We start from the raw sequence: 14088 nt of genomic DNA, 5'->3' as shown, positions 1-14088 counted from the left end.
AAGCTGAGGAGTAGATTTGAAAGGCGGGGGTGGGGGGTGGGGAGAGAGAAATGCCAGGCGATAGGTGAAACTTGGAGGGGGAGGGATGAAGCAAAGAGTTAGGAAGTTGATAGGTGAAGGAGACAGAAGGCCATGGAAAAAAGAAGTGGGGTAGGTAGGAGCACCAGAGGGAGTCGATGGGCGGGCAAAGAGATACGGTGAGAGAGGGAAAAGGGGATGGGAAATGATGAAGGGCTGGAGGAGGCATTACTGGAAGTTTGAAAAATCAGTGTTCATGCTGTCAGGTTTGAGGCTACCCAAACAGAATATAAGGTATTGCTCCTCCAATCTAAGTGTGACCTCATCACGACAGCGGAGAAGGCCGTGGATGGACATATCAGAATGGGAATGGGAAGTGGACATATCGGAATGGGATTCATTTTCTTACAGGCATTTAGAGGAAAATAATAAAACACAGTGACAAACCATACATAAACAAAGACTGATAAACAGCCAATATGCAAAAGAAGACAAACGGTGAAAAGAATACTGAGAACTTGAGTTGTAAAATCCTTGAAAGTGAGTCTGTAGGCTAGAGAATCAGTTCAGAGCAGCGGTGACTGAAGTTATCCACGTTGGTTCGGGAGGCTGATGGTAACGTTGGGGGACTTAAGGCCTACCCGAAGGTAGCAGTGAGAAAAACTAGTAATCACGAGTAAATACTTGAAAAAATATAGATTGCACACTATGAAGAGAAAGCAGAGACATTTATGTAGTTTATTTGGAGGGCCAGAATGTGATCAATGGGCTGAATGGTCTGCAGTGATTAGATTTTAATCACACAACGCAAGTCACCAGGCTGCAGCATCTGACACATTGTGGGTCTGAATGTGAACTTGTGCTTCCCCGGCTTGGCTTCTGATTAGACTCTGCACGTCAATTGTTGCTTAATGTATTGGTGATTGCTTACAGACTCCGGTCAGGCACAGGTTCCTGCACTTTAAATACAGCATGCTCACTGCAAGATCAGCAGCATTTAACTTTGGACACGAGCGGGCTGTTGATAAACAAATGAGCATGACTGCATTCTGTTAGACTTTGCCTGGTCATGTTCATGCCCATCTCATTCAAGGTTCCACACAGGCAGAGTTTGCTAAGATCCTTAACTGCCCCGAGCTCAACATGGCTTGAACAGAGCAAGACTTGAAGTTGTAGAAGACAATGGTGCCGTTCTGGTCATTTACGTACAGGAAAGATATCAAGAAGATTGAAAGAGTACAGAGAAAATTAACAAGGATGCTGCCGGGACTTGAGGACCTGAGTTAGAGGGAAAGCTTGAAAAAGCTGGGACTTCTTTTCTGAAGTGTGGGAGAACGTGGGGAGATTTGATATACAAAATTATGAGGGGCATTGATAGGATAAATGCAAGCAGGGCTTTTCCACTGAGTTTTGATGAGACTAGAACTAGAGGTCATGGGTTGGGGGTGAAGCATGAAATGTTTAAGGGGAACATGAGGAGAACCTCTTTACACAGAGGGTGGTGTGAACATGGAACGAGCTGCCAGTGGAAATGGTGGATGCGGGGTTCGATTTTAGCATTTATGAGAAATTTGGACAAGTACATGGATGGGAGGGGTAGGGAGGTGAAGGAGTACAAGCTGGCAGGTGACAAGTGAAACTAGGTGAGGGGAAGGTGGGTCAGTTGGGGGGGGGAAGAAGTGCAAAGCTGGGAGGTGATGGGTGGAAGAGGTAAAGAGCTGGACAATTATTCCTGTAATCCTGCATCTCGGGGCATTCCATCCCTCTCTTCTCCTTTATCCATTACGTCACTGGAAGCAGTGAAGGTCCTCCATCTCTGGCAGTGTTCACGACTTCCTTCATCGGGCCAGTAGTTTCCTATTGGTTTTCATCACTGTCAGTCATACAAGTTCTGGGTGGAGACTCAGGAATACCGTCGCACTTAGATGTAGAAGGATTCTTCATTGTTGTTTCCATAACAATTTTGTTTTACCGGTCAGGGTTGTTAGCCCTGAGATGAACCCCGGAACACGGAGGACCAGTGGACCACTCTAAGCCTAGCCTCTACCCTTTGACCTGTTTGGCGTGGGAGACTGTACCAAGAGCCAAAACATAAAGCCCTGCCTCCAGCCAGCGTAGTTCTCCGGGTCATTGAGGCACGCAAGCCTCCAAAGCAAGACGTGGTTGTGGTCCTCATGGAGGATTCCATTTCAGGATGGATAAATATCACCATCCTCAAACTCACAATTGAATACTCACACAGGTGGACAAAGAACAGGCAGAGCACCTACCGTATGTCCAAAGTGCATCTTTCGATGGGGGGGGGGGAGGATAAATTCTCGCCAGATCTGAGATATGGATTTAAAAATAATGATGCTCCCTTTCTCAAACTAGAAACTAAATCTGGACGAGCTGAGCGATGGAAGAAGTATGTCTGAGCATAAAAGTGTGAAGTCTCTGGGCCAGTCGCTGTCTGGGCGAAGTTCTGCCGCGGCAACTCATGAGAACTCAAACGTGGCAGTGTACGAGGTAAACCACGGGAGGAGGTGGAAGCTGACATTGTTATGAAGCATCTCAATAGGACTGTGATTCATTTACTTTGTAAACACATACTAGGTATTTACGTATTTATGCCCATTCTATCCCATATCGATGCTCCTAACCTTATTTACATATAATTCTTTATTCCGTTTAATTGTTGAATGTTGTCGTTATTTTATTGTATATTGCAACAACACACCATTGCAAATTCCTAGTACAGGACTATAGAAATATAGGGTGCCAAAGTAGTGTGGGGGTTAGCACAATGCTATTACAGCTTGGGTCGTCGGAGTTCAGAGTTCAATACCAGCATCCTCTGTAAGAAAGTTTGTATGTTCTTCCTGTGTGGATGTGGGTTTCCTCCGGGTGCTCTGGTTTCCACCCACAGTCCAAAGATGTATCAGTTAGTAGGTTACTTGGTCATTATAAATTGTCCTGTAATTAATTAGGCTGGGATTAAATTGGTGAGTAGCTGGGCAGCATGGCTGGGTGAGCTGGAAGGTTCTGTTCCACATTGTATATTAAAATAAATAAATAAACATGTAAGTGGTTATGGCAACAAAGTTGATCCATAAAGTACAGGCAGGGAATGGAAGGAATTAGAACTGGTTTATTATTGTTACTTAGATACACCGACCCTCATCAATATTTATTGGAGCACCATAGAAAGCATCCTATCCCATTGCATCTTGGTTTGGTACTGCAAATTCTCTGGCCGAGACTGTAGAGAGTCGGGGACACAGCTCAGTGCATCACAGAAACCAGCCTCCCACCCTTACACTCTGTCTGTACTTCTTGCTGCTTTGGCAAAGCTCCCAGAGTAATCAAAGACTCCACTAACGCAGACATTCTCTTCCCTGTCCCTCCTCCCTGATGAGAAGAACATAGAACATAGAAACTTTCAGCACATTACTGGCCCTTCGGCCCACAATGTTGTGCTGACCATGTAACCTACTCTAGAGACTGCCTAGAATTTTCCTTGCACATATCCCTATATTTTTCTAAGCTTCATATACCTACCTAAGAGGCTCTTAAAAGACCCTATTGTATCTGCTTCCATCACCACCGCCAGCAGTGTATTCCACGCACCCACCACTCTCTGTGTGAAAAACATACCCCTGACATCCCCTCGGTACCTATTTCCAAGCACCTTAAAACTGTGCCCTCTCGAGTTAGCCACTTCAGCCCTGGGAAAAAGCCTCTGGATATCCACATGATCAATGCCCCTCATCATCTTACCCACCGATCAATGAGGGGAGAGGGCATGTACTGGATGGAAAAGGCCCTTAATGATGGATGCCACCTTCAGAGGCACCAATTTTCGAAGATGTTCTTGATAGTGGGGTGGATTGTGCCTGTGATGGCGTTGGCTGAGTATGCAGCTTTTTTTGATCCTGTGCATTGGAGCCTCCATACCATGTGATGATGGAACCAGTCAGAATGCTCTCCATGGCACATCTGTAGAAATTTGCGACTTAATTAACCATAGAACCATAGAAACTACAGCACAGAAACAGGCCCTTTGGCCCTTCTTGGCTGTGCCAAACCATTTTCTGCCTAGTCCCACTGACCTGCACACGGACCATATCCCTCCACACAGCTCCCATCCATATATCTGTCCAATTTATTCTTAAATGTTAAAAAAGAACCCGCATTTACCACCTCGTCTGGCAGCTCATTCCATACTCCCACCACTCTCTGTGTGAAGAAGCTCCCCCTAATGTTCCCTTTAAACTTTTCCCCCCCTCACCCTTAACCCATGTCCTCTGGTTTTTTTCTCCCCCTGCCTCAGTGGAAAAAGCCTGCTTGCATTCACTCTATCTATACCCATCATAATTTTATATACCTCTATCAAATCTCCCCTCATTCTTCTACGCTCCAGGGAATAAAGTCCTAACCTATTCAACCTTTATCTGTAACTGAGTTTCTCAAGTCCCGGCAACATCCTTGTAAACCTTCTCTGCACTCTTTCAACCTTATTTATATCCTTCCTGTAATTTGGTGACCAAAACTGAACACAATACTTCAGATTCGGCCTCACCAATGCCTTATACAACCTCATCATAACATTCCAGCTCTTATACTCAATACTTCGATTAATAAAGGCCAATGTACCAAAAGCTCTCTTTACGACCCTATCTACCTGTGACGACACTTTTAGGGAATTTTGTATCTGTATTCCCAGATCCCTCTGTTCCACTGCACTCCTCAGTGCCTCACCATTAACCCTGTGTGTTCTACGTTGGTTTGTCCTTCCAACGTGCAATACCTCACACTTGTCAGTATTAAACTCCATCTGCCATTTTTCAGCCCATATTTCCAGCTGGTCCAAGTCCCTCTGCAGGCTCTGAAAACCTTCCTCACTGTCTACTACACCTCCAATCTTTGTATCATCAGCAAACTTGCTGATCCAATTTACCACATTATCATCCAGATCATTGATATAGGTGACGAATAACAATGGACCCAGCACTGATCCCTGTGGCACACCACTAGTCACAGGCCTCCACTCAGAGAAGCAATCCTCCACTACCACTCTCTGGCTTCTTCCATTGAGCCAATGTCTAATCCAATTTACCACCTCTCCATGTATACCTAGCGACTGAATTTTCCTAACTAACGTCCCATGCGGGACCTTGTCAAAGGCCTTACTGAAGTCCATGTAGACAATATCCACTGCCTTCCCTTCATCCACCTTCCTGGTAACCTCCTCGAAAAACTCCAACAGATTGGTCAAACATGACCTACCACGCACAAAGCCGTGTTGACTTTCCCTAATAAGCCCCTGTCTATCCAAATGCTTGTAGATTCTGTCTCTTAGTACTCCCTCCCATAACTTACCTACTACTGACGTTAAACTCACCGGCCTATAATTTCCCGGATTACTTTTCGATCCTTTTTTAAACAACGGAACAACATGAGCCACTCTCCAATCCTCCGGCACTTCACCCGTAGACAGCGACATTTTAAATATTTCTGCCAGGGCCCCTGCAATTTCAACACTAGTCTCCTTCAAGGTCCGAGGCAACACTCTGTCAGGTCCCGGGGATTTATCCACTTTAATTTTCCTCAAGACAGCAAGCACCTCCTCTTTTTCAATCTGTACAGTTTCCATGGTCTCACTACTTGATTCCCTCAATTCCATAGATTTCTTACCAGCTTCCTTAGTAAATACAGACGCAAAAAGCTTATTTAAGATCTCCTCCATTTCCTTTGGTTCCACACAAAGCTGACCACTCTGATCTTCAAGAGGACCAATTTTATCCCTTACAATCCTTTTGCTCTTAATATACTTGTAAAAGCTCTTTGGGTTATCCTTCACTTTGACTGCCAAGGCAACCTCATGTCTTCTTTTAGCCCTCCTGATTTCTTTCTTAAGTATTTTCTTGCACTTCTTATACTCCTCAAGCACTTGATTTACCCCCTGTTTCCTATACATTGCATACAACTCCCTCTTCTTCTTTATCAGAGTTGCAATATCCCTTGAGAACCAAGGTTCCTTATTCCTATTCAATTTGCCTTTAATCCTGACAGGAACATACAAACTCTGCACTCTCAAAATTTCCCCTTTGAAGGCTTCCCACCTACCGATCACATCTTTGCCAGAGAACAACCTGTCCCAATCCACGCTTTTTAGATCCTTTCTCATTTCTTCAAATTTGGCCTTCTTCCAGTTCAGAACCTCAACCCTAGGACCAGATCTATCCTTGTCCATGATCAAATTGAAACTAATGGTGTTATGATCACTGGAACCAAAGTGCTCCCCTACACAGACTTCTGTCACTTGCCCTAATTCCTTTCCTAACAGGAGATCCAATATTGCATCCCCTCTAGTTGGTCCCTCTATATATTGATTTAGAAAACTTTCCTGAACACATTTTACAAACTCTAAACCATCTAGACCCCTAACAGTATGGGAGTCCCAATCAATGTATGGAAAATTAAAATCCCCTACCACCACAACTTTATGTTTCCTGCAGTTACCTGCTATCTCTCTGCAGATTTGCTCTTCCAAGTCTCATTGACTATTGGATGGTCTGTAATACAATCCCACTAATGTGGCCATACCTTTCCTGTTTCTCAGCTCCACCCATAAGGACTCAATAGACAAGCCCTCTAATCTGTCCTGCCTGAGCACTGCTGTAATATTTTCCCTAACAAGCAATGCTATTCCCCCACCTTTCATTCCTCTGCCTCGATCACATCTGAAACATCGGAACCCTGGAATATTCAGCTGCCAGTCCTGCCCCTCCTGTAGCCAAGTTTCACTAATTGCTACAACGTCATAATTCCACGTGTCAATCCACACCCTCATCTCATCCGCCTTCCCCGCAATACTCCTAGCATTGAAATATATACACCTCAGAAGATTTTTACCACCACTCACAACCTTTCCATCAGTGGATTTGCTTAAACTTTCAACATCATTTATTTTCACCCCAGCCACTGGGGTGTCAGCTCTGGCACTCTGGTTCCCATCCCCCTGCAAATCTAGTTTAAAGCCTCCCCAATAGCACTAACAAACCTCCCTGAAAGGATATTGGTCCCCCTGTGGTTCAAGTGTAACCCGTCTCTCTTGTACAGGTCCCACCTGCCCCAGAAGAGGTCCCAATGATCCTGAAATCTGAAACCCTGCCCCCTACACCAGTTTCTCAGCCACTTGTTCCTCCTCCAGAGCATCCTATTCCTACCCTCACTGGCACCTAGCACAGGTGGCAATCCTGAGATTACCACCCTTGAGGTCCTGCTTTTCAACTTCCTACCAAGCTCTCTATACTCACTGTCCAGGACCTCTTCACTCTTCCTTGCTATGTCATTGGTACTGATGCACACCATGACATCTGGCTGGTCACCCTCCCACTTCAGAATGTCATGCAATCGATCAGAGACATCCTTGACCCTGGCACCTGGGAGGTAACAAACCATCCTGGATTCTCTGTCACGACCGCAGAACCTTCTATCTGCACCTCTAACTATCGAGTCCCCTATCACTACCGTTCTCCTCTTTTCCCCCCTCCCTTCTGCACTGCAGAGCCAGACTCAGTGCCAGAGATCTGGCTACTGCAGCTAGTCCCAGGTAAGTCATCCCCTCTAACAGTATCCAATGCGGTATACTTGTTGTTGAGGGGAATGGCCACAGGGGAACCCTGCTCTGCCTGCCCTTTCCCTTTCCCTCGCCTGACAGTGACCCAATTTCCTGTCCTCTGCTCCTTTGGTGTAACTACCTCCCTGTAGCTACGATCTATAATCTCCTCACTCTCCCGAATGATCCGCAGGTCATCCAGTGCTATTTAATTAATTTAAATTGAGTATATTAATGATTGATTTTGGGTGGCTGGGCGGAGATACGTCTCTTCCAAAGGAGGTGTAAAGCACTCTTTCCCTTCGCTAGTCTGCAGGTCACCCTTGGGCAAGGTGTAGCACCTGCTTAGCCCCCGATCAGGGTCACATGAGGCCGTGGGAGCAGGTGATGGATGGTCGTAGGAGCAGCTGGTGCTATCACAAGTCCTGGTTATGTGACCACTGACACCAGGCAGACAATCTCTGAAGAGTATTGGTAATGGCTGGGGTCACGTGTCTTGTAAAGACACTGCCCAGAAGAAGGCAATGGCAAACCACTTCTGAAAAAAAAATTGCCAAGAACAAACATGGTCATGAGACCATGATTGCCTATGTCATATGACATGACACATAACAACGATGATGATTGATTAATTAATTAAATGTATTAATGAGATGTTTTCATTAATTATCATTCAACAATGTCCCTCAGGAATGAAAATCTGCATGGCCTATTTGTAGTTCCAGTTCTACCTCAAAAGGGTGTTGCCTGGATTGGGGAGCATGCCTTATGAGAACAGGTTGAGTGAACTCAGCCTTTTCTCCTTGGAGCGAAGGAGGATGAGAGGTGACCTGCTAGAAGTGTACAAGATGATGAGAGGCATTGATCATTGTGTGGATAGTCAGAGGCTTTTCCCCAGGGCTGAAATAGCTAACAGGAGAGGGCACAGTTTTAAGGTGCTTGGAAGTAGGAACAGAGGAGATGTTAGGGGTAAGTTTTTTACGCAGAGGATGGTGAGTGCATGGAATGGGTGGTGGAGGAGGAAATGATAGGGTCTTTCAAGACACTCCTGGATAGTGACATGGAGCTTAGAAAAATAGAGGGCTATGGGTAAGCCTAGGTAATTTCTAAGGTAAGGACATGTTCAGCACAGATTTGTGGACCGAAGGGCCTGTATTGTGCTGTAGGTTTTCTATGTTTCAAAACTGTTGATGCATCACTAACCTCCAAACTTGGATGCTTTGAGCATTGTGCCTCTGTTGTCATTGATCAGATTTGTCTAACATTACATCTGTAGGATTTCTCCTGGTTGTCTGGATACATTTAACATTGGATCCATGACTTCTTCTCATTGCTTGGATGCATTAGACATTGAGTCTGTGTTTGCTGTTCCTTTTTTAGATTGAATGCGTTTACTACGGAGTTTAGCATTGCTACTGGTTAGACATGTTTTTTGTTGAGTTTATGTTGGCTTCCATTCAGTCTACGATTGTCATATACTGATTGGATGTGTTTCCTCCTGGGGCTGAACTTGCTTCCCATAGAATCATAGAGTCATGGAATCATACTTCTCTGAGGATCATCTCCTTGTTGTGGTGGAGAGGCTTGTGAGTTCCTGAGATCCCGGGAGCGATGCCCTCTGTTGCTTTGCTCCTGGTAGGGCCACTTGTGGTGGTAAGGTCAAGGGGGAAGTTCCAGACGAAGAGCAAACCGACGGTGGAGCTGGTGGAAGATGATGACACATCACAATAGCAGTGGTCTTGTATTCCATGCCAATGAACCCTGGCCCTGATCTGTCTGGTCACTACCTGTGTATCAGCCTCTTCACTGTAAACCAAGTCACACACACCCATTCTCCATTAAGGGAATAACCCTTAGGAAGCACCATACTTAACTTAATGATCAAACTACCAGTATCATACAGCATACAGCACAGAAGCAGGCCCATCAGTCCAAATGGCCTCATTATAGGAAGGGTGGGGGAGGGGGGAAGTCGACTCAGACCATGACAGGCCTGTGGCAGGCATTTTCATGCCTTACAAGGCACAGATTGGAAGTCTGTGTAGGGTGCCACTCCTCGCACTGACTAGAGCAATATGTGATTAAGTGCCTTGCTCAAGGGCACAAACACGCTGCCACAGCTGAGGCTCGAACTAGTGACCTTGAGGTAACTAGACGAATGCCTTAACCACTTGGCCATGTGCCCAACATAGGAAGGATGTGGAAGCTTTAGAGACGGTACAGAGGAAAGCTACCAGAATGCCAACTGGATTGGAGAGGATCTCTTAGGAGGATAGGTTAAGCAAACTAGCACTCTTCCCTTTAGAGTGAAAGAGGATAAGAGTTGATTTGATAGAGGTGTACAAGATTATAAGAGGCATAGAGCGGACAGCTAAAGACTTTTTTCCTAGGGAGGAAAAAGCTGCCCCTCAAGATCCTATTACATCTCTCCCCTCACACCTTAAACCTATATCCTCTAGTTTTTGATTGCACAATCCTGGTGTAAAGGCTGTGCGCCTTTACCCTATCTATACTCCTAATGATTTTATCCATCTCTGTAAGATCAGCCTTGTTTTCCAATAAAGAATGTCCTAGCCTGCTTAACCTCACTCCATAACTTAGTCTTCTGAGTCTCAACAACGCCTCCGTAAATCTCCTCTGCACTCTTTCAAGTTTAATGGAGTCTTTCCTATAGAAGAGGGACTGAACATACAACATAGAAAATATTACTGTACAGCCCAGTACTGACCCTTTGGCCCAGGATATTGTGCTGACCTTTTAACCCTCACCATGAATAACCTAACTTTTTCCTCCTAGTAGCCCACAATCCTCCATTTTTTTTTCCAAGGCTAAGTTCTGGTCGCCTCATTATAGAAAGGATGTGGAAGTTTTAGAGAGGGTGCAGAGGAGACTTATCAGGATGCTGCCTGGATTAGGAAGTATGTCATGTAAGGTTCAACGAGCTATTGTTTTTTTGCTTTGGAGTGAAAGAGAATGAGAGGCAACTTAATGGAAGTGCATAAGATTAAGAGAGGCATAGTCAAGGTGAACAGGCAGTGCCTTCTTCCTATTGCAGCAGTGGCTGATCCAGAAGACTTGCTTATAAAGATAGCTAGATATCTTTGATATTGAGTTATGTTTGCACATTGGTTGGATGAGTTGGACATTGATTGCTGACATTTGATGTGTTCAGTGTTTAACTCCTACTTCAGACTAAGGTTTATTGGCATCTGACTGTACATATATACATCCCAATCAAACGTTTTCTCCAGATCATGATGCACCCACATAACATGTCTCACACACAGACCATAAAATATATTACCGTACATAAGTTCATAAAATATAATTCAAAATGTATGAAGTGCACAGAATAGGTAAACAGTAAATAGTAAACAGCTCTCTGAATTTCGATGGTGGTAGTGTATTCATTAGTCTCACACCCTGGGATAAGACAGGACGATAAATTTCACCATTGATTGTAACTGGAATGGCCACTGCGACCATGTATGCCACGATCTTAGACATCTAATTCCCATTGGTTAACTGCTGAGTCTATATCACTGCCCATTGGTTAGATTTGCTTAGCACTGAGGTCATTACTCTGCTTTATGCTGTTAAATCTGTTAAGATGTAATGTGGTCATTCCAGACTTGATTTCTCTCTGAGGTAACTTTTGCTAAGTATCTTTCTTCATCTACCAGGGGGACTGGGTCTGGCTAAAGAAATTGGACTCCAGGTGTAACCAAGAGGTGCAGAAATCTACGACCAAAATATTGAGAAAGGTAAATCTTTCTCCCCATTAGCGATGTTATGTACAGATATCAGGAGCCAAGGTGACAGTGCCTGTTCTACACTGTTTTATGGTCTATACTCTATGTTGTCTGTTTCTTAAAGCAATGGTTTGTTCTTTTTGGCCATCTTGTATCGTAGCGGTTAGCACAACGCTTTACAGCGCCTTCTATAAGATCGGGTTTCAATTCTCACCACTGTAAGGAGTTTGTGCGTTCTCCCCATGATCCAGTGGATCTCCTCTGGGTGCTCCGGTTTCCCCCCACATTCCAAAGACGGGTAATTAATTTGTGGACATGCTATGTTGTGGTGACCTTTTTGGGCTGTCCAACGCAATTCTCGCTGATCTGATTTGATTTGATACAAATGACACATTTCACTGTATATTTCGATGTACGTGTGACAAATAAAGCTCACCTTTAACCTTTGCTTCCAATATGCGTTGTTTTCCTCCTGCTTCAAAGATGCGAGACCTGCGGAATGAGAATGTAAACCCTTTCTTGGGCTTCCTGAGTGACAATGGAGTGCTGGCCATTGCCACTGAGTACTGTTCCCGGGGCAGCCTTCACGACCTTCTACGCAACGAAGACGTGAAGCTTGACTGGATGTTCAAGTCCTCTCTCCTTCTGGATCTAATCAAGGTGAGGCATTGGGTCCACTCATTGGGGGCAGGCAAGAGGAGAAGGAAGGGGACAGATCTATCATTTACTTAGCGGTGTGTGTGTGTGCGTGTGTGTGAGAGTGGGAGGGAGAGGGAAATGGAGAGGAGGGAGAGAGAGAGTGTGGGATGAGAGAAGAGAGGGACAGACCGGGAGTAGAGAGAGGAAGTGAGAGAGAGGGGGATGGAAAGAAAGAGAGAGAGAGATCTCACCTTCTCACTGCCTTGAACCGGCAGGGTATGAAATACCTTCACCACCGAGACTTCCCCCATGGACGTCTGAAATCCCGTAACTGTGTGGTAGATGGGCGGTTCGTACTGAAGGTCGCGGACTATGGCTATGTCGAGATACTGGATACACAGAAAGTTCCTCACGAGACACCACCCCCAGAAGGTAAGAGGTGTCCAACTCAGCTCTTATTATTGGCTGTTCGTTTTGTAGATTGTACACCCCATAGCACCACTTCCAATTACACATACTCCTAATGTGTATCTTTTTTGTAGAGCATCTTCTATTTAATCATTTTATTTGCTTTAAACCTCAAAAACCATCAATAACATTTTCCAGCAGCACAGACCCAGAGTGTTATTTCATTGGCAGTTACACTAGCTTCCCTTTTCAAGAGCCATGTGCAGCAAAAATACATTTTATACACCACAGAACATTTTCTTGAATACACTGAACATAATTTGCCTTAATATAACATAGCATAGTGCAAGGTTGGCCAAAAATTTCAATCAGCCCAGTTCCAATAAAATAAAATCTGCCACAACCAAAAGGAAATCTGACATTCAAAGGTGGTGCAAAAGAGTCAAAATGTATGAGAAATCAACATAAACGAAACACAAGGCTAAGGTAAGACTGTCTTTGTTTTTTGAAAACAACTTGCTTCTACTTCTGTTGTCATGGATGCCACAATGGAATTGAAGTTGCGTTGTCCACAGTGCATCTTTTTCGACAAAAGAACCAACCAATCACCTTCCACTACCACCCACTTGCATCTGGCAAAACTGGTCCTCACCCTCAAAATTTTTTCCTTCAGCTCCTCCCACTTTCTCCAGTCTTGAGGAGTAGCCGTGGGCCTGAGCTGTGCCTGCCTCTTCATTGACTATGTCGAACAGCATATGTTCGAAGCCTTCCCTGGTTATACTCCCCAACTCTCCCTCCTCTACATTGATGACTGCATTGGCTGCTTCATGTACCCATGCTGAGCTTGTCAATTTCATCAACTTCCACCCTGCCCTTAATTTCATTTGGGCCATCTCTGACACCTCCCTCCCCTCTCTCAACCTCTCAGTCTCCATCTCTGGAGACAAACTGTTGACTGACATTTTTTATATACCTACCGATTCCCACAGTTATCTTGACTATACCTCTTCCCACCCTGTCTCCTGGCAAGTTTTTTACACAGAGAGTGATGGGTGTCTGGAATGGACTACCAGGGATAGTGGTGGAAACAGTCGAGTAGTGGTGTTTAAGGGGCTTTGTTATAGACCAGTGAAAATGCAGGGAATGGAGGGATATGGACCATGTGCAGGCAGAAGAGATTTAATTTAAATCTGCGTTATGTTTGGCAGAGACTTTGTGGGCTGAATTGTCTGTTCTTGTCCTGTATTGTTCCATGTTCCACATTCAATCCCGAAATCAAAACTTCAAAGCCACAAATTGGATTATGAATTTAACCTGTACCTAATCCCATTCACCTCCACTCTTGTGTTCTTTGGCATTAATTATCTGTCTAGCAAGACCCTTATTTCAAACACAAGAGATTCTGCAGGCAACACAAACAAAAAGCTGGAAGAACTCAGTAGGTCAGGCTGCATCTGTGGAGAGGAATAAAGAGTCAATGTTACGTACCGAGACCCTTCATCAGGACTGGAAGGGAAGGGTAAGAAGCCAGAATAAGACAGTGGGGTGGAGGGGTAGCTGGCTGGTGATAGGTGAGACCAGGTGAGGGGGAGGGGGAAGATGTGTTGGGGGGGGAATGAAATAAGAAGCTTGGATGTGATAGGTGTAAGTGGTAAAGGGCTGAAAAAG

The 14088-nt window shown here is 44.8% G+C and overlaps 1 protein-coding gene across 1 annotated transcript in view; it reads left to right on the top strand.

Moving 5' to 3' along the window:
• gucy2f (guanylate cyclase 2F, retinal) overlaps nucleotides 1-14088 on the top strand; it is a 76317-nt gene that overhangs the window by 37552 nt on the left and 24677 nt on the right. Inside the window, exons 7-10 of the mRNA XM_072264208.1 lie at nucleotides 2392-2526; nucleotides 11305-11385; nucleotides 11857-12033; nucleotides 12288-12444. Of these exons, the coding sequence (XP_072120309.1) occupies nucleotides 2392-2526; nucleotides 11305-11385; nucleotides 11857-12033; nucleotides 12288-12444 (550 nt within the window). The remainder of the gene's footprint in view (nucleotides 1-2391; nucleotides 2527-11304; nucleotides 11386-11856; nucleotides 12034-12287; nucleotides 12445-14088) is intronic.

This window comes from Mobula birostris, chromosome 7 (genome assembly GCF_030028105.1).
Source record: "Mobula birostris isolate sMobBir1 chromosome 7, sMobBir1.hap1, whole genome shotgun sequence".
Taxonomy (NCBI): Eukaryota; Metazoa; Chordata; class Chondrichthyes; order Myliobatiformes; family Myliobatidae; genus Mobula; species Mobula birostris.
The sequence above is the reverse complement of the archived record's forward strand: the minus strand, read 5'-3'. Positions and strand labels throughout refer to the sequence as shown.